We start from the raw sequence: 19,952 nt of genomic DNA, 5'->3' as shown, positions 1-19,952 counted from the left end.
CCGTATTAAAAGCATTGGTGGCAGTGGCCATTTCCAATCTGAGTACCAGTTTAATCGCTGGGGCTCTGATCGGTTACCATGGCAGCCAGGACGCTACTGCAGTCCTGGCTGCCATGGTTACTTAGCTTAAACTTACATGGGCTGTCTGTGGCTGGCCGGCGCTCCTCCTACTGGTAAGTGACAGGTCTGTGTGGCGCATCGCAAAGACCTGTCACTTACCAGTAGGAGGAGCGTCGGCCGGCCGGCCACAGACAGCACATGTAAGTATAAGCTAAGTAACCATGGCAGCCAGGACTGCAGTAGCGTCCTGGCTGCCATGGTAACCGATCGGAGCCCCAGCGATTAAACTGGGACTCCGATCGGAAATGCCGCTCCGCTGCCACCAATGATGGGGGGTGGGGGGGTTGTTGTTAGCCTGTGGCCACTGCCACCGATGCTTTTAATACTGGGGAGGGAGGGGGGGGGCCGCACTGGCCACCAATGCTTTTAATACTGGGGAGGGAGGGAGGGGCTCGCACTGGCAACCAATGCTTTTAATACTGGGGAGGGAGGGGGGTCTGGCAGCACCCCATCAGGGGGCTGAGATCCGCACAATTAACCCCTTAGGTGCGGCACCTGAGGGGTTAATTGTGCGGATCACAGCCCCCTGTAAGAGATTGGGTGCTGCCAGGCAGCAGGGGGCAGTTATGTACACAGTTCTTAGTATATTCTAACTTGAAGCGTCCCCATCACCATGGGAACGCCTCTGTGTTAGAATATACTGTCGGATCTGAGTTTTCACGATTGTGAAAACTCAGATCTGAAAAAGCTGTTATGCAGACGGATCCGCACTGAATGGATACCATTGTTTGCATTTATAGGTGCGGATCCGTCTGTGCAGATACCAGACGGATCCGCACCTAACGCAAGTGCGAAAGTAGCCTTAATAGCGCTTTATTTTTCCTCTCTATACCTTTAATTCATATGAAGGATTTTTTTTCTGTCTTGTTACATATGAAATCAACAGAAGAAAATTGTGCCATATTAGATGTGTAACATAAAGCTATTATCTTCTAGTGCGCCACAGCTCTGCCATCTGTGAGGCCTGTCTACTTTCCTGCATCTACAACATTGTATTTTAGATCACTGCTGAGGCGATGTATTAATAATTAATGTGTGTACAAACTATAAATGGCTTTTTTATTATGTCATATGGCGGCATTGCTTTTATCAGTTTTAAAAATTTTATGGGCTGCCTGTAATATTTTCCTAAATGACCAGTTCTGTGCTTTTTATCGAAATGCTGCTATCACGGCAGAAATCTCTTGTACGTAAATGTTCATGCACAGATGTTCGAAGAACAGAGATTGCCTGCATTATCAACAGCAATAAAAATTGTTTTTTACACTTCCTAGCTCATGGTTTCCTCAAGTTTTGCATTCAGAAATGAGTTGCTTTTTTCTCACAATGATCACAAACTCGCTGTGAAAAGCAGCAATAATTTTGTGCCACAACATCATATTTATGTGGTTTGTATATATAGACTTTGATAAAGTAATACACCTGTCTTGTCCCAAACAAAATGTAACTGGCATCATATTCCTCCATCTACCTTTTATTGCTTCATGCCCCCTGATTGCAGAGCATTTCCTTTCTGATTCTCTGTGTCCACGGATAATAGGGTGGTGTCTAGCACCCAGCGTCAATAGAATCTGAACCACAGCCACGCTGTCCAGTCAAGAGGGGTTAGAGCATGTTCACATCTGCATTGAAGGCTTCGTCACAGAGCTTGTCAAAGAAAGTGGAGAGAGACGTCCTGCATGCAGGATTTCTTTTTCTCTGTAAAAAGTTTTTTCGAACACAAACCAAACCAACCCCATTATAGTCAGTGGGATATATCTGTTTGGCTCCATTCCTGTTAGTTATGGGCTGAATCCAGCATTTCAGTTATTTTTGTTGTTCTGCTTCTATAAGGGAACAGAACAATGAAAATAATAGAGCTCATATAAACATACCCTAAGTCTCCCGCTGCTGGAGCTGGTCTGATACTGTACGTACTCATGGAACAAAAAATACTGTATTTGCAGTGTTTATTACAATCCTGTAGCGCGCCACCCTAGGCATTGGTACATCAGTGCCTAATGTTAAATTTTGCCCTGCTCTTTAAACCCTTACAGTACTGAATAACCTTACAGTTTGGTTGTTATAATTAGGGATGAGCAAATTTCATATTTGGACGTTTGTGTGCAGGTTCGTGTTGTGGTATTTACTGAATTGCCTTATGGATTACGTTACCGCGGACCATAACTCAATTCCATGACGGAATGCATAACGGAATGCCTTTAGAGGCATTTTGTTATTCATTCCGTCATAATCGAAGTCTATGGCCTGTATAACGGATCCGTCCTGTTTACGTTATGCTGGAGTTCTCAAAATAAGAAATTTTGCTCATCCCTAGTTATAATTCTGTGTTTCAGCATGTTTGCTTGTTCGTCTGCACTGGACACTCTACTTCTGCGCCCCCCAGACAAGAATGACAGTGATTCCTACACTGACACACGGGACTTGCTGCGCACGGAGATAGTCAACCCTTTGCGCAAGTAAGTACAGTTTAAAATCTATATAGCTTTGTGTGTGTGTGTGTGTGTAGGCTTCACTCATGGTTTTCTATCACAATCACTGATAGAAATCAGTGATGAAACACTGACCAAACACTAACTTTGTCAAAGCAGCCTAAATGGGTTAAAGTGTACCTACATTTTTATTTTATTTTTCATAATTAAATTGTATAAGTGAATATAGTGAACTTTGTAGTATAGTTTATTAAGGAAAAGTGCCTGTTGTCTGCACTTCTTCCCACTCCATTTCCTGTTCACTGTCTGAAATTCACTGATCAGATCCGTACACAGAGAGAGACCAGAACGAGCTGTGAGGGAGAGATTTACAGTCCTTTGCAGAAGTTTAAGATCACCTATTTGTAATAGGCGATTTCTGCAAATTGCATCATATGCTGTCCATATTCTACATCCTCCTATTGTCATTACATCATATAATCGAGGCAGGTGTTGACAGCATAAGGCCTCATGCACAACGACTGTTGTGTGCATCCGTGGCCGTTGTGACGTTTTCTTTTTTTTTTTTTTTTCGCTGACCCATTGACTTTCAATGGGTCCGTGGAAAAATCGGAAAATGCACCGTTTTGCAGCCGCATCCGTGATCCGTGTTTCCTGTCCGTCCAAAAAATAGGACCTGTCCTATTTTTTTGACGGACATCGGTTCACGGACCCATTCAAGTCAATGGGTTCGTGAAAAGACACGGATGCACACAAGATTGGCATCCGCGTCCGTGGTCCGTGGCCGTAGGCTACTTTCACACAGACGGATCCGCAGATCCGTCTGCATAAAAGCTTTTTCAGAGCTGAGTTTTTACTTTGTGAAAACTCAGATCCGACAGTATATTCTAACACAGAGGCATTCCCATAGTGATGGGGACGCTTCTAGTTAGAATATACTTTGAACTGTGTACATGACTGCCCCCTGCTGCCTGGCAGCACCCGATCTCTTACAGGGGGCTGTGATCCGCACAATTAACCCCTCAGGTGCCGCACCTGAGGGGTTAATTGTGCGGATCTCAGCCCCCTGATCGGTATTGACCAGTATTAAAAGCATTGGTGTTGAAGCAGCATTTAATGAAAACGGCAGAAAATCGTAGGTTTTTTGTAAAACAAAAATACTTTGAGGCCGGGGAAAGTTCTGGCAGGCTACTGGCAAGGGTTATTAGAGCCCAGGAGGGTCCGTCCAAAATCTTGTCTATTCAGAGGGCTGATGGTTCTCTGGCCACGGCAGATGAGGAGATTCTGTCAGTTTTCCACACTTACTATGAATCCCTGTATAGGACTAAATTAAAGGTGGATTCTACTAATATAGCTGAGTATCTTGCAGAGATTGAGGTTCCGAGACTATCCGCGACGTGTGCAGCAGGGCTAGAAGGTCCTTTAACACTCAAGGAGATGGAATTAGCCTTACAATCATTTCCCAATGAGAAAGCTCCGGGGATAGACGGTTTACTGATAGAATTTTTTTTAAAGTATAGTAGTGTCTTAATGCCCCACTTAATGTCAGTCTTTACTGAATCCCTTCAAACAGGAAACCTTCCCGCTTCTATGAAAGAGGCTATTGTAGTGGTACTGCCCAAACCTGGTAAGGATCCCAAATCCCCTGACTCGTACAGACCAATTTCACTGTTAACCTCTGATATTAAGATTCTGCCGAAAGTTTTAGCGAATCGTCTGCAGTCTGTCATTTCCACTATTATTCATAGTGATCAGGCGGGTTTCATGCCAGACAAATCTACTTCGGTGAATCTTGGACGCCTTTTTCTTAATACTCAGAGAAGAGATGAGTCTGTCGGAGGGCGTGTCATCCTCTCACTGGATGCGGCTAAAGCCTTTGATAGTGTTGAATGGTGTTATCTATGGGAGGTGTTGCGAGTCATGGGGTTTGGGAAGACCTTTATCTCTTGGGTTTGATTGTTATATAATGGCCCCACTGCTAGGATACGGGTGAATGGGGGAACGTCGGATTCGTTCAGTCTGGGTAGAGGGACTCGTCAGGGGTGCCCATTGTCCCCCCTTCTGTTCGCTATCGCGATTGAGCCGCTTGCCTGCGTATTGCGCTCATCTGACAAGATTGTGGGATTTCCCTGCGGGACTTGGGAGGAGAGGGTGTCCCTTTACGCTGATGATATGTTAATATATTTGGGCAATGTGGAACAGTCATTAGGTCCTGTCATGGCACTTATACGGGAGTTTGGGGATAGGTCTGGTCTCCGTATCAATTGGGACAAATCTACTCTCCTACCGATGGATGAATCTGCTGTAACTCTTGTCCCGAATTCTTGTCCATTGCAGATTGTGCATCAGGTCAAATATCTGGGGATAATGGTTACAGCACATCCTAATAGTTATATTAAACTGAATGTTGAGCCGTTATTAATCACAATGTTGGATAAAATCAAGGCATGGTGCAAGTTACCGCTATCTGAAATTGGGAGGAGTAACCTTCTTAAAATGATTCTCATGCCCAAACTCATGTATATATTGCATAATTCCCCGGTATGGATTCCTCGCAGAATATTCATAAAGATTGATAGGTTGTTTAGAAATTTGATTTGGCGCCATAAAATAGCGCGGATTGGGCTGGACACTCTGCAGAGGGGAAAAGAGGAGGGAGGGCTAGCAGTACCGAATGCATGGTTGTATTACATCTCGGCCCAGCTGCAACAGTTGAGGGGATGGGGAAGAACTCCTGGAGATGTTGCCTCGGCCAGATTGGTGGCACATATTATTGGGCACAGTTCTCCGGTGGCTCTATTGGAAAATAGCGGAATTGTAGGTAAGCTGTCGGGGCACCCCACACTTTTTATGATGTATAAGGTTTGGCAAAAAAGCCGGGCGCTGTTATCAGTACAGGGGTTTACGCAGTTTTCCCCTATCTGGAGGAATCCGCACCTTCCTGAATTATTCCAGTTAGATGGCTTTTCACCCTGGGAGCGCAAAGGATTGAGATATTTATGTCAACTTCAGAGTGCTACTGTTTTCAAGTCCTTTGAACAGCTGAGAAGTGAATTTGGTCTCCCGCACTCGGCCTTCTATCAATTTTTACAACTTCGTCACGCCTTTCAGACACAGGCTAAATCTGTGTCGCTGAAATGCACTGTGGTCCCGTTGTTTCAACAACTCCTCACAAACAGCTCCTCGAGCGGTCTGATATCCTCTATCTATAGGAACTTGTATGTGAAATCATTGAAGCAAGGGGTCTTAGCAGTCAAATCTAAATGGGAAAGGGAGGTCGGGCCGATCTCAGAAGAGCAGTGGAAATCGCTTTTGGCGCTCACTCCACAACTGTCAGTTTGCGAGGGGCAGCGTATGTCCCAGCTGTTTTTAATACACCGGGTGTATAGGACGCCAGAGTTTTTATGCCGGATAGGTGTTCGGGAAGGTGCGGATTGTCCTAGATGTGGCAGGAGTCCTGCATCCTTGTTGCACATGTTCTGGGATTGTGCGGAGCTCCGGAACTTTTGGTCCTCGGTTTTAGCCCTAATAAAAGACGCATATAATATTGCAGTCCCGCCTGGGCCGAGAGCGTGTGTGGTCGGGATATTAGACATCAAAAATCGTCATCATCGTTTGGGAGTACAGCGTCTACTATTTCAAGCTAGGAAACTCATAGCTAGATTCTGGCTTAGACCTCAATCTCCGACTAGGGGAGAATTCCTCAATAGAATGTCAGAGATATTACGCTTAGAGAAAAGTGTGTATGTTAAAAGAAACTGTGTTGGGAAGTATGACAAAATATGGGATAACTGGGAGAAATGCAGGTTACAGTGTCCGGTTTAGCCTTTCCTCGTAGTTGGACTACGGGCTAGGAAGAGGCGCAGTATTGGTTTATGTAGGCTCTCTATCTCCTCTATCCTAATTTACTCTGGATGCATGCTGTATGAAGGTGTGTAATACTACGCAGGTCGGGTGTGCAGAGGTCTGATACACAGACAGGAGGTGTACACCAATGGATATGCCTTTGACATGTTAATAAGATGTCCAATCTTGGAGTTTGGACCCGCTCCATCGCTTGGGTAGGGGGGGGGGGGGGGTACTGGGCTTTAGTTGGGTAGGGAGGGTTGGTTTCCTGTTGATTATTGGATGGGAAATGTGGTTCTGTACCAGATATACTTTGTAACTAGAATACGTGATTTTATGTGCTTCTTGTAACATGGTTTATGTTACTTGTGATACTTATGTAAGTAACTATCTGTCCAATCGTGTAATGCTATGGTATTTTTGTCATCTACTGTTGCATGTATGCTGTACAGACTGTCTTCCTTTGCTTTTTTGTGATTTTTTGAAAAACCAAATAAAAATTATCTGATTTAAAAAAAAAAAAAAAGCATTGGTGGCCAGTGCGGCCCCCCCTCCCTCCCCAGTATTAAAAGCATTGGTGGCCAGTGCGCCCCTTCCCCCTACCTCCCCAGTATTAAAAGCATTGGTGGCCAGTGCGGCCCCCCCCCCCTCCCTCCCCAGTATTAAAAGCATTGGTGGCAGTGGCAGGTGCTGCACCTGAGGGGTTAATTGTGCGTATCATAGCCCGCTGTAAGAGATCATGTGCTGCCAGGCAGGAGGGGGCACACCCCCGTCCCTCCCCAGTTTTAAATTCATTGGTGGCCAGTGGGCCCCCCCCCCCCTCTCTACCCTGTAGTTAACACATTGGTGGCCAGTGCGGCCGGCCCCCCTCCCTCCCCTGTAGACTGTAGATTCATTGGTGGCCAGTGGGCCCCCCCCTCCCTCCCCCTCCTAATTAAAATCCCCCCCCCCCCCTAATTAAAATCTCCCCCCCTATCATTGGTGGCAGCAGAGAGTACCGATCGGAGTCCCAGTTTAATCGCTGGGGCTCCGATAGGTAACCATGGCAACCAGGACGCTACTGCAGTCCTGGTTGCCATGGTTACTTAGCAATTTTTAGAAGCATTATACTTACCTGCGAGCTGCGATGTCTGTGACCGGCCGGGCGCTCCTCCTACTGGTAAGTGACAGGTCTGTGCTATAAGCAATGCGCTGCACAGACCTTTCACTTACCAGTAGGAGGAGCGCCCGGCCGGTCACAGACATCGCAGCTCGCAGGTAAGTATAATGCTTCTAAAAATTGCTAAGTAACCATGGCAACCAGGACTGCAGTAGCATCCTGGTTGCCATGGTTACCGATCGGAGCCTCAGCGATTAAACTGGGACTCCGATCGGTACTCTCCGCTGCCACCAATGATAGGGGGGGAGATTTTAATTAGGAGGGGGAGGGAGGGGGGGGCCCACTGGCCACCAATGAATCTACAGTACTACAGGGGAGGGAGGGGGGGCCTGCCGCACTGGCCACCAATGTGTTAACTACAGCGGAGGGAGGGGGGGGGTCTGCCCCCTGCTGCCTGGCAGCACCGGCCAGGCAGCAGGGGGCAGTCATGTACACAGTTCTTTTAGTATATTCTAACCTGAAGCGTCCCCATCACCATGGGAACGCCTCTGTGTTAGAATATACTGTCGGATCTGAGTTTCACGATCTAACTCAAATCCGATGGTATATTCTAACATAGAGGCGTTCCCATGGTGATGGGGACTCTTCAAGTTAAAATATACCATCGGATTGGAGAAAACTCCGATCTGATGGTATAAAAGGGACTCCTGACTTTACATTGAAAGTCAATGGGAGACGGATCAGTTTGCAATTGCACCATATTGTGTCAACGTCAAACGGATCAGTCCCCATTGACTTGCATTGTAATTCAGGACGGATCCGTTTGGCTCCGTACGGCCAGGCGGACACCAAAACGACTTTTTTTTTCATGTCCGTGGATCCTCCAAAAATCAAGGAAGACCCACGGACAAAAAAACGGTCACGGATCACAGACCTATGGACCCCGTTTTTGCGGACTTAAAAAAAAAACGGTTGTGTGCATGAGGCCTAAGTGGAAGCTTTTCAGTGCAGTTTGCTTCTAGTGTTCGCACTGAGAGGTTGTATATGCATTGTTGCTGTGGGTACAACGCCATTAATTGTCTTTTTGAGGGAACGAATATTGAGTTTACACAGTGAAAGATACTTTGAATGGGACATAAGCAGAAAGAGGAGAGTTGGCAAAACTGCAATCCATAACGCCATCACAAAATTCAGGCGATTTGAGTGATGGAAAGAAAAAAGATCATCCTAAGAAAACTACACCTGATGATAGCTCTATAAAGCGCATTGTTATGTGGCCTCCAAAGAGTCCTTCAGAAGGATTTGATATTAGTATTAGCACTGTTTGCTGACAGCTCATCATAGATTATGCTTCACTTAAAGGGTTTCTGTCACCCCACAAAACTAATTTTTTTTTTTTTTGGATAGTTAGATTCCTCATAGTGCGATATAGGAGAATATAATAGTCTCACTTACTTTCATTCGGCCGATTCTTTATAAAACAAAGTTTTATAATATGTAAATGAGGGCTCTACCAGCAAGTAGGGCGTCTACTTGCTGGTAGCCGCAGCAGAAAACCGCCCCCTCGCCGTGTTGATTGACAGGGCCAGCCGTGATCTCCTCCTCCGGCCGGCCCTGTCAGTAATTCAAAAATCGCGCGCCTCTGGTCATTCGGCGCAGGCGCTCTGAGATGAGGAGGCTCGTCTCCTCAGCACTCCCTCAGTGCGCCTGCGCCGATGACGTCTTCTCTTTCGATGATGTCATCGGCGCAGGCGCACTGAGGGAGTGCTGAGGAGACGAGCCTCCTCATCTCAGAGCGCCTGCGCCGAATGACCAGAGGCGCGCGATTTTTGAATTACTGACAGGGCCGGCCGGAGGAGGAGATCACGGCTGGCCCTGTCAATCAACACGGCGAGGGGGCGGTTTTCTGCTGCGGCTACCAGCAAGTAGACGCCCTACTTGCTGGTAGAGCCCTCATTTACATATTATAAAACTTCGTTTTATAAAGAATCGGCCGCATGAAAGTAAGTAAGACTATTATATTCTCCTATATCGCGCTATGAGGAATCTAACTATCCAAAAAAAAAAAAAATGAGTTTTGTGGGGTGACAGAAACCCTTTAAACCTGCACATAAACCAAGACTAACCCCAGACTCAATTTTGTGAAACGTCATCAGTCGTGGACTGCTCAAGATTGGAGTACTCTTTTCTGATGAAGCAACGTTGTACCAGTTTGCATCACGTCAACAACACGTTTAATGACCAAAAGGCGATCGGTGTGAGGAAAAATAAATTGTGAATACTCTGTAACATCAGCCAAGTCAGATGATATAGGGGGCTATGTCCTCTAACGGATCCGATGCATTATGTTTTTTTCCCCGGGGGACAACCATGACTGGTCCTGTTTATTTGGAGTTGTTACAGGAAAAGTTTAGTCATATGGAAGTGCACAGATTCACAATCTTTATGTTGGTGCTCCATTCCACAGATCAAAGCTAGTAAAGGACTACCTGCAGAGAAACATCATCAACATGCTTGAGTGGTCGGGTAACAGTCCTGACCCCAACTCTATAGAGAATTAGTGGACTAAATTGATGGACAAGCTTGTAGAAATGCAACCATCAAATTCTCAAACTTTGGTTGCTGCCATAAAGAACTATGGTGCAAAGACTTTATGCGTGAGTAAAGCAAGTCCCTCATTGACAGTATGCCACAACGCATTCTGTGCCTTATAAAAAACAAAGGTGGCCAAATAAAGTACTGATTTCAGACAGTTTCAGTACTCAAAGACACTAGGGGGGAGATTTATCAAAAGAGGTGCAAAGCAAAACTGGCTTAGTTGCCCATAGCAACCAATCAGATCGATCCTTTCATTTTCCAAAGGTTGATTCTGATTGGCTGCTATAGAAAAACAAGCCCGTTTTCCTCTGCACCACATTTGATAAATCTCCCCCTAGGACTTAATATGTTATGCCATTTGTTGAAATATCTCTGGTCTTAAACTTTTTTACAAATGACTGATAATCCTGTTCTGCTGTGAGATAAATCTCTCCGTAGTAGCTGTGGACCTCTCTGACCTCTACCTGAATCCACCTAAACGGCAAGTAGCGCCATTTTAGGGCACATGTAGGCAGGAAAAAAAGCACTAGGGAGGAAGAAGGGGTCTCGCATGACCCTGAGAGAAAGTGGGGGGAGGGATTCCCCTGATCGGCTCCCAGGCTAACAGACAGCCTGGATGAGCCAATCGGTGCTGCAGCAGGCAGGGAGGTGTCCTAGCAGAACGCCATTCTGTGCTGGGCTGTGAATAAGGGCGGTTGGGTCTTACAGTGTCCTCCAGGAAAACTATCTTAGGGAGTTAGGGAGAGTCAGAAATCAAACAAGCTTATTACCAGGGAAAGTCTAGGATTCCAAAGTACAATTATGTGTGTTATGTACAATAGAGAGAATCATTGCAGCCAACAGACAGGGGGAGAGGAGATAGGACCTGTGGTTGTGCCTGCTATCAGAAGTGCAGGTGCACCTCAAAAGCAGCTACCTGCAAGCAAATGCTTTCATTTCCCCCCCCCCATTTTCACAAAAATCTGTTTTTTGTGGGGTTCCATTTACTTAAGCTGCATATATAAATGATTACTGCAGCAATACCCCTGGTGTGGCAGCAGTCTACCAGTGGGTATTAAGATGAAATATAGTGTCAAGCCTCAATTGTCCCTTTACTTATTACTCTGTCTTGACTTAATAAACAAAGAAATTTGAGAGAATAGTTTACATTTTTTTAAGCAGCAGAAATGTACGTGCTACATGGTGCCACAAATGCCTCTCAATAGTCAGTTTACGTGTAGACAGTTAAATAGGGGCAATGGGGACAGGCAGCATACAGAGGCTAGGCTGTGCACTGCCACACAAGTCCTGTGCACAGCAGGAAAAGTGAGTTTTAGGCATGCCCTGCCAGTATTTGATTTATGATTACTTTCACTTGGATCAACATGATGCCATTTACCCAGGTATCCAATCTAAACTCTAAGGCCTCTTTTCCCCTTCACCCATGACAGCAACACGAGAGAGAGAGGATCTGCCCCCAGATACAGGAAACCTGCAGAAAATAAAAGGGCGGACACTCTCCTCCCAATTCAGTGTGGATTCCTGTCTCTGGGAAAGCCTGCAGTTTGTTCCTTTCAGGTCCTTTCCTCTGGTGATTCTCTGTTCATACCTGCGGTCCCGGGGTAAGTAAGGCGGCATCAGTTGGTGCGCACGGGGACAAGCACAGGCACAGCTAAACTCCGGAGGGGGTGATAGTGTGCTGGAGCGGGAGGTGCCTGGCGGCATCACTTGATGCGCTAGAGGCACGGACGCCGAACCCCAGGCGGAGGAGGAGGTGTAAGAGCTTCCGGCAGTGAGTAGGCCTGGGAATGCGGTCACGTGATCGACGCACTGCGTCGCGAGTGACGTCATTCAGGTGCGCCTATGAGAAGAGCGCACTTTTCGATTTGCCTGGCGTTCCAAGCTGTCCTGGTGGCCAGCAAGGAGAAGCATGGAGGAGGACAAACTTACTGATGAGGACAGTCCCTCCAGTCTCGGTACCTCTGAGGGGGTGAGTGCCTGGATCTCTTTATTATGCTTCCTTATACTGATGTATTATGTTAATCAATTTTCAGACAAGAACTAAAAAAGTGTTTTCTAAGAAGAAGAATAGAGAATGTGCCATATGTAAATCCATGTTGTCCTCAGATTGGGAAAAGAAGATGTGTCAATTTTGCATAGATAAAACAGTAGCGGAAGAGTCTCCTTCCTTTTATAAATGTCTCCAGACCCTGGTTAGATCCGAAGTCAACTCTACACTATCATCCAGGAAGGGACTGGGGAAAAAAACCCTACTAGAGCAAAGCATCGGGAGTCTGTACCAGGAGTATATATCCATTGACCCTGAGGAGGAAGAGATACACTCCTCTCTGTTTGAACAATCTGAAAATTCTTCACAGTCCTCCTCTGAGAATGGCGAGATTAGTGGCAGACCCTGTTTTCCCTTAGAGGACACCGAGAAACTCCTGAAAGCGATTTGCTCAACCATGGGCATTGAGGAGACGAGAGAGCCCCGATCTATTCAGGACATCATGTTTGGGGGCCTGGAATCCAAACACCATACCACGTTTCCAGTCCACAGAAATGTTTCAGCCTTTAATCAAGGGGGAAGGGAAAAAGCCTAATAGGAGAGTGTTTATATAAACAAAATTTAAAGCGTAAATATCCATTCAAAGAGGAAGACTGCTACATGGGATAAAGCCCCAAAAATAGATCTCTAAAGTCTCTAGGAAAACAGCCTTTCCATTCGACAATATGGGAATATTAAAAGATCCTCTAGATAAAAAGGCTGATACCTTTTTAAAAGAAGCATGGGAGGCATCAACTTTCTCCTTTTAGGCCAAGTATAGCCTCTACCTGTACAGCCAGGTCCCTTATAGTCTGGCTTTCAGAGTTAGAAAACCAACTTAAAAATAGATGTCCCAGGGAAGAAATTATAGCTTCCCTTCCAACAATTAAGAAAGCAGTGGACTTCCTAGCTGATTCTTCCGCTGATTCAGTCAGATTGGCGGACAAATATGCAGCATTATCAAACTCTGCACAAAGAGCGCTATGGTTAAAAAATTGGGGTGGCGATCTCCCTTCTAAAAACAAACTTTGTGGTGTCCCATGCGAAGGAGAACACCTCTTCAGTCCCACTTTGGACGATCTATTAGATAAGGAGGCTGATAAAAAGAGGAAGTTTCCGGGGTTCCAGGATTTTTCTTTTTCTGGAAATAGGTTTAACCGGTCCTTTCGTACTTTCAGAGGGAATCGAGAATCAGACAAAAAATCCAGAGATAACAAATTTAGGAACCAGAGGAAGGGTAGAAACTACTTCTTCAACAAGTCCTATGGGGGTAAAAAATAAACAAAACCAACAATGACGCCAAATATCCAGTGGGGGGCAGACTAAAAAATGTCTTCATAGAATGGACCCAAATTTCATCAAGTTCTTGGATTCTAGACTTAATCCGCAGCGGTTTAAAATTAGAATTCAGTCTGGTCCCTCCAGCAAGATTCTTTATTACAAAAATTCTAACTTCAAGTCTAGGAAAATTTGCCATGGAAAAAGAGGTAAAATTATAGAAAAAGCAGTTTTAATCCCGGTAATGGAGCAAGAGAAAGGCAAAGGGTTTTATTCCCCCCTATTTCTGGTAGAAAAACCAGATGGGTTTTTAAGAACAATTATAAACCTAAAGTTAAATCCGTTCCTGCAGTTCAAAAAATTCAAAATGGAAACGATCAGTTCAGCCATAAACCTTCTTTCGCCTCATTGCTTCATGGCAGTACTTGACCTCAAGGATGCGTACCCTTTCAGCCTATCTGTGGCTCCAAGAGTATTCATGAAAATAAAATAATCGCAGAAATGGCAGCCCATATAAGGGAGAGGGATATTCTTTTTATTCCCTACCTAGATGATTTTTTAATTGTTGGAAATGCAGAAAATGCTTGCAGAACAGCGGTAGCAGAGGTAGTGAATATCCTAAACAGTTTAGGGTGGATAGTAATTTGGGAAAAATCAAGACCACGTCCCACAAAGTGGCAGTCCTTTCTGGGATTAATTCTGGATTCGTCCCTCCAGAGATGTTTTTTGCCAGAGGAAAAAGTGAGTCTCATCCAAGAATCAGGGGCCTGATCAGAAACCCTGTATTTCAATAAGGAAGGGGATGTCTATTCTGGGGTCTCTCACATCTTGTATTCCAGCAGTACGATGGTCACAGCTCCATTCAAGGGGACTACAATACAATGGGAGATCTTGTCCGAATGGATAGAAAGCAACTCTCTAGAGTTAAAGATAAAAATATCAAACCAGACCCTCCAGAACTTAACATGGTGGCTGGAAAGAGAAAATCTTATCCAGGGCGTTCCATGGAAAATGGAAGAACTAATTTGTCTGACCACGGACGCAAGCCCATGGGGATGGGGAGCTCATATTCAGGAGGTCTCCCTTCAGGGCCTGTGGGGAAGTGTCTAAGAAAAAGGGTCCTCCAACCTGAAAGAGCTGATGGCCATACGTCTAGCAATGAACTCTGTCCTTCCCAGGATAAGGGGAAGAGATTTAAGAATTGTAACGGACAACAAGACGGTAGTTTCTTACTGGAGCAAACAGGGAGGCACAAAGTGCAGCACTCTAATGCAAGAAGCCTACAGAATCCTAAATCTAGCAGAAAGAGTATGTACTTCAATCTCGGCAGTCCATAGCAAGGGCATCGAAAACAAACAGGCGGACTTTCTAAGTTGTGAGATCCTCTCTCAAACCGAGTGGTCTCTCGACCAATCCATTTTCAAAAAGATAACGGACCTCTGGGGAAACCAGACCTAGATTTATTCGCGACTCAACAGAACAAGAAAGTAAAAAAAAATGTTTTCCCTAGATAAGACCGGATCCCCTTATGGGATAGATGCCTTGATTCAGAAATGGGATTTTCACCTGGCCTACGCCTTCCCTCCCTTTCCTTTAATTCCCCGTGTGTTGCAAAAAATCCAGGAAGAGATGGCAAGAGTGATCCTCATTGCACCCTTTTGGCCGAGAAGGTCTTGGTTCACGTGGCTCCAGATCCTGTCGGTCTCTGACCCATGGGTGCTTCCGGAGATCCGGGGCCTGTTGAGCCAGGGACCAGTATTGCATCCTCATATAAAGAACCTCCACTTAACTGCTTGGAACTTGAGAGGTACATGCTAAGGAAAAGGTTTTTTTCTGAGGCCCTAATTTCGACCCTTATTAAGATTAGGAAGAAGGTTACTTTGCCATTTATACTAGGGTATGGCAAAAATTTTTAGCCTTTGCACAAATCCAGATTAATGATATTCCACCCTCTGCTCCCATAAACTTGGTGTTAGAATTCCTCCAAAAAGGGTTAGACCTGGGTCTAGCAGGTAGTACCTTTTTAAAAATACATGTCTCTGCCTTGTCAGCACTGTTCAATCAGAAGATTGCAGCATGTCCATGGGTATCTAGGTTTTTTAAAGCAGTTAACAGGTCTTCCTTGGTGTCATCAGTCAGGCCTCCTCCTTGGAATTTGGACATAGTCTTAAAAGCCTTAACTTTTCCCCCATTTGAACCTATAGATTTCCTTTCCATAAAATGTCTCACCCTGAAACTATGTATCCTGGTTGCATTGACATCTGCCCGCAGAATAAATGAAATCCAGGCCATTTCCATTAACTATTCTTGAGGACAAGGTTGTGATTCGTCCTGACCCGGCTTTTCTAGCAAAAGTCGCTTTCAAATTTCACAGATCACAAGAGATTACTCTTCCTACCCTTTTTAAAAACCCTGGTTCTGAGGAAAAAAAGTCCCTTCACTGCTTGGATCTCAGAAGGGCTTTAATTAACTATATTTCCAATACAAAAGAATGGCGCAAATCACCCTTTATTCTATTCCAAGGAGTGAATAAGGGAGGCGCAGCTTCAAGAAGCTCTATTGCCAGGTGGATTGTTTCGGCTATCTCTTTATCTTACCTGTCTTCAGGTTTATCTCCACCAATGGGTCTCAGAGCACATTCTACCAGGGCGGTGGCTACCTCTTGGGCAGAAAGATCCTTGGTTCCCATCGAGGATATTTGCAAAGCTGCCACCTGGTCTTCTCCTTCAACCTTTTATAGGCACTACCGTTTGGACTTAAATTCTCCTTCGGGGTCTTCCTTTGGTGAAAAGGTACTTCTATAAGCAAATCCAGGACGCTTGTGTGAAAGCATTCTGTCGTGTGAAAGCATTCTGTATTAAGAATGCTATTATTTTCCTTTATAACCATGTTATAAGGAAAAATACAGTAAACTGACTTTAATCAATTTACTAACATCATCTCCTAGCAACCATGCGTGAAAATCACATTGCATCCGCAATTGCTTGCGGATGATATGCGATATTTCACGCATCCCCATTCATTTCTATGGGGCCTGCGTTGCGTGAAAAATATTGAACCTGCTGCGATTTTTTACTCAACCACAAGTGATGTCTGAAAATCACCGCACATCTGAACAGCCCTATTGAAGTGAATAGGTCCGGATTCAGTGCGGGTGCAATGCGTTCACCTCATGCATTGCACCCGCACGGAATTCTCACCCGTGTGAAAGGGGCCTAATATGGCTGGAAATGGAGGCAGCTAAAGTTGGTGCTCTGTTAAACTTAATTCCAATGCTCAGGAGACGCTGGCGGAAATGGCTTATATTATAGCTGCTTTCCTTAAATTCCCTTATAACAGAGAAGGAAATGTAATGGAAAGAGGCCTAAAATTGCAAAGTCCAAGTTCCATGTAAACCTGGAATTAACGTGATGGTGGATCATAAGAAGCTTATTCGCAAAAGGGAAAAGACTTTTAATTGTGCCTCGTACGCATAAATAATTGGAGATTACTGCCAATGTGCTCTGTTGAGTGAGTCACTTTTGGCAAGAGCAGACTACAGAGAGTGGCAGTTTGTGTGTGTTGAAACAGATTCAGCCTTGTTTTTATAAAGGCGGCATTCATGTATTCACAGCTACAGTACATGCACCCTAAACGCCCTCTTAAAGGAACATCTACTTGAAAAAAAAATACCTATAGTTGTTTGTTATAGGCCAGACATCCAAAACTGTACACTGGAAAAAAGAAAGCTAAATATACCTTTCTTGAACTGTAGTAAAAAATACCACCCAGATAAGCAGAAACAAGAGACCTTTCTAGCATTTCTACCCAATTGTATCCAGAATATCTTGCACTCCTAAACAGATTTGTGTTCTACAGTTGAGGCATGCTAAGGATACTTTTACATGGGCCAGGTTCAGTCTGAAATGAGCGCTGATCAATGATATAACTAGTCCGTCAGTGCTTGTTTAAAGGGCCTTTCACACTGGCTGATGCAAACTAAAAGGGGGACAGACTGTCATTAGTACAATAGGTAATCCCCATACAGTTAACATATTGGCGGCAGCACATCCCCTCTTTATACACAGGAATATGTGCAGCCAACCAGCGATCTTTTCAACGCTCAGTCGGCAGATCTTCCCGTATTAAAGGAACTTTAATATTTCTTTTGAAATATTTTGTCGCGTGACAGAGAACCCTGATGTTCCTTGGAGACTAGGCTACTGAGTAAAGCTAAGATTTAATGCACACGGCCATGTCTGTATTCTAGTCCTCAAACAACGGCTCTGCAAAACAGATACAGATATGTTCTGTCTCACTCCCATCAACAGAAAGGACTACTCTCATTCACAATACGGACAATAATTGGATGTGTTCTATAACTTGCAGAACAGCCACACGGATCCGCAAAAAATCCAGATGTGTGCATGGTTGAATAGAAGTAAATAGGTTAGTGTGCTGGCACCAAGAGTAAGCCTGTAGACTAGCCAGAAAAAAAGATGGCACTAACCCAATTGTAGGGTGGCTCCCTGCCAAATTACCCATTTTATTTAAGCAAGGAGACTTTAAAAGGATTTTCCAAGACTTTGGAACTGATGACATACAGTATTCTCTAGATAGATCTTCAGTATCTGATCAGTGGGTGTCCGACACCTAGGGCTCCCGCCAATCCTCTAATTGAGAAGGCACCAGTGCTCCTTTTGAGCGCCGTAGCCTTCTCTTTGCTTTTACTAAGCACAGCGCCGTACATTGTATAGTGGCTGTGCTTGGAATCGCGCTCAGCACCATTCATTCAGTGCCACTGCCTTCTCAAACAGCTGATTGACGATGGTCCCGGGTGTCGGACCCCCACCAATCAGAAACCGATGACCTATCCAGATGATAGTTCATGTGTTCTAAAGTCTCAGAAAACCCCTTTTAAGAAATCTGTACTCATTAATTATGGAATATGTACAGCAATGTGCAAAGTAGAGTTTAGGCTTATTTCACATGGTTGTATTAAGGATCTGTGTTGTACAGAGCCATAATAGGGGGCACATGGGGTCCTACTATGCCTTCTTTTTCCTCCCAATTCATATTCTGACTTGTTTCTGTTGCCTTTTAATGCCTGAGTTTTGCCAGATGTATTGGAAATATGTAGAAAAGAATGTAACAAACATTTTGGTCTTAATATTGGCATATTACATAAAGGGAATCAACTCGGTAAAGGAAGAGAGCATATTTAACCACTTCAGCCCCCAGTGCTTAAACACCCTGAAAGACCAGGCCACTTTTTACACTTCTGACCTACACTACTTTCACCATTTATTGCTCGGTCATGCAACTTACCACCCAAATGAATTTTACCTCCTTTTCTTCTCACTAATAGAGCTTTCATTTGGTGGTATTTCTTTGCTGCTGACATTTTTACTTTTTTTTGTTATTAATCGAAATTTAACGATTTCTTTGCAAAAAAATGACATTTTTCACTTTCAGTTGTCAAATTTTGCAAAAAAAACTACATCCATATATAAATTTTGCTCTAAATTTATTTTTCTACATGTCTTTGATAAAAAAAAAATGTTTGGGTAAAAAAAAAATGGTTTGGGTAAAAGTTATAGCGTTTACAAACTATGGTACAAAAATGTGAATTTCCGCTTTTTGAAGCAGCTCTGACTTTCTGAGCACCTGTCATGTTTCCTGAGGTTCTACAATGCCCAGACAGTACAAACACCCCACAAATGACCCCATTTCGGAAAGTACACACCCTAAGGTATTCGCTGATGGGCATAGTGAGTTCATAGAACTTTTTATTTTTTGTCACAAGTTAGCGGAAAATGATGATTTTTTTTTTGATTTTTTTTTTCTTACAAAGTCTCATATTCCACTAACTTGTGACAAAAAATAAAAAGTTCTATGAACTCACTATGCCCATCAGCGAATACTTTGGGGTCTCTTCTTTCCAAAATGGGGTCACTTGTGGGGTAGTTATACTGCCCTGGCATTCTAGGGGCCCAAATGTGTGGTAAGGAGTTTGAAATCAAATTCTGTAAAAAATGACCTGTGAAATCCGAAAGGTGCTCTTTGGAATATGGGCCCCTTTGCCCACCTAGGCTGCAAAAAAGTGTCACACATCTGGTATCTCCGTACTCAGGAGAAGGTGGGGAATGTGTTTTGGGGTGTCTTTTTACATATACCCATGCTGGGTGAGATAATTATCTTGGTCAAATGCCAACTTTGTATAAAAAAAATGGGAAAAGTTGTCTTTTGCCAAGATATTTCTCTCACCCAGCATGGGTATATGTAAAATGACACCCCAAAACACATTCCCCACCTTCTCCTGAGTACGGCAATACCAGATGTGTGACACTTTTTTGCAGCCTAGGTGGGCAAAGGGGCCCATATTCCAAAGAGCACCTTTCGGATTTCACAGGTCATTTTTTACAGAATTTGATTTCAAACTCCTTACCACACATTTGGGCCCCTAGAATGCCAGGGCAGTATAACTACCCCACAAGTGACCCCATTTTGGAAAGAAGAGACCCCAAGGTATTCGCTGATGGGCATAGTGAGTTCATGGAAGTTTTTATTTTTT

General features: G+C 44.4%; 1 protein-coding gene across 1 annotated transcript in view; it reads left to right on the top strand.

Moving 5' to 3' along the window:
• The window catches only part of LOC120988967 (ubiquitin carboxyl-terminal hydrolase CYLD-like), a 67,298-nt gene that overhangs the window by 34,091 nt on the left and 13,255 nt on the right, over nucleotides 1-19,952 (top strand). The window contains exon 8 of the mRNA XM_040416786.1: nucleotides 2,457-2,579. Within this exon, the coding sequence (XP_040272720.1) occupies nucleotides 2,457-2,579 (123 nt within the window). The remainder of the gene's footprint in view (nucleotides 1-2,456; nucleotides 2,580-19,952) is intronic.

The sequence above is a fragment of the Bufo bufo genome, chromosome 2 (genome assembly GCF_905171765.1).
Source record: "Bufo bufo chromosome 2, aBufBuf1.1, whole genome shotgun sequence".
In the NCBI taxonomy this organism is placed as follows: Eukaryota; Metazoa; Chordata; class Amphibia; order Anura; family Bufonidae; genus Bufo; species Bufo bufo.
Note: the sequence above shows the minus strand (reverse complement) of the source record. Positions and strands in the feature narration are given on the sequence as shown.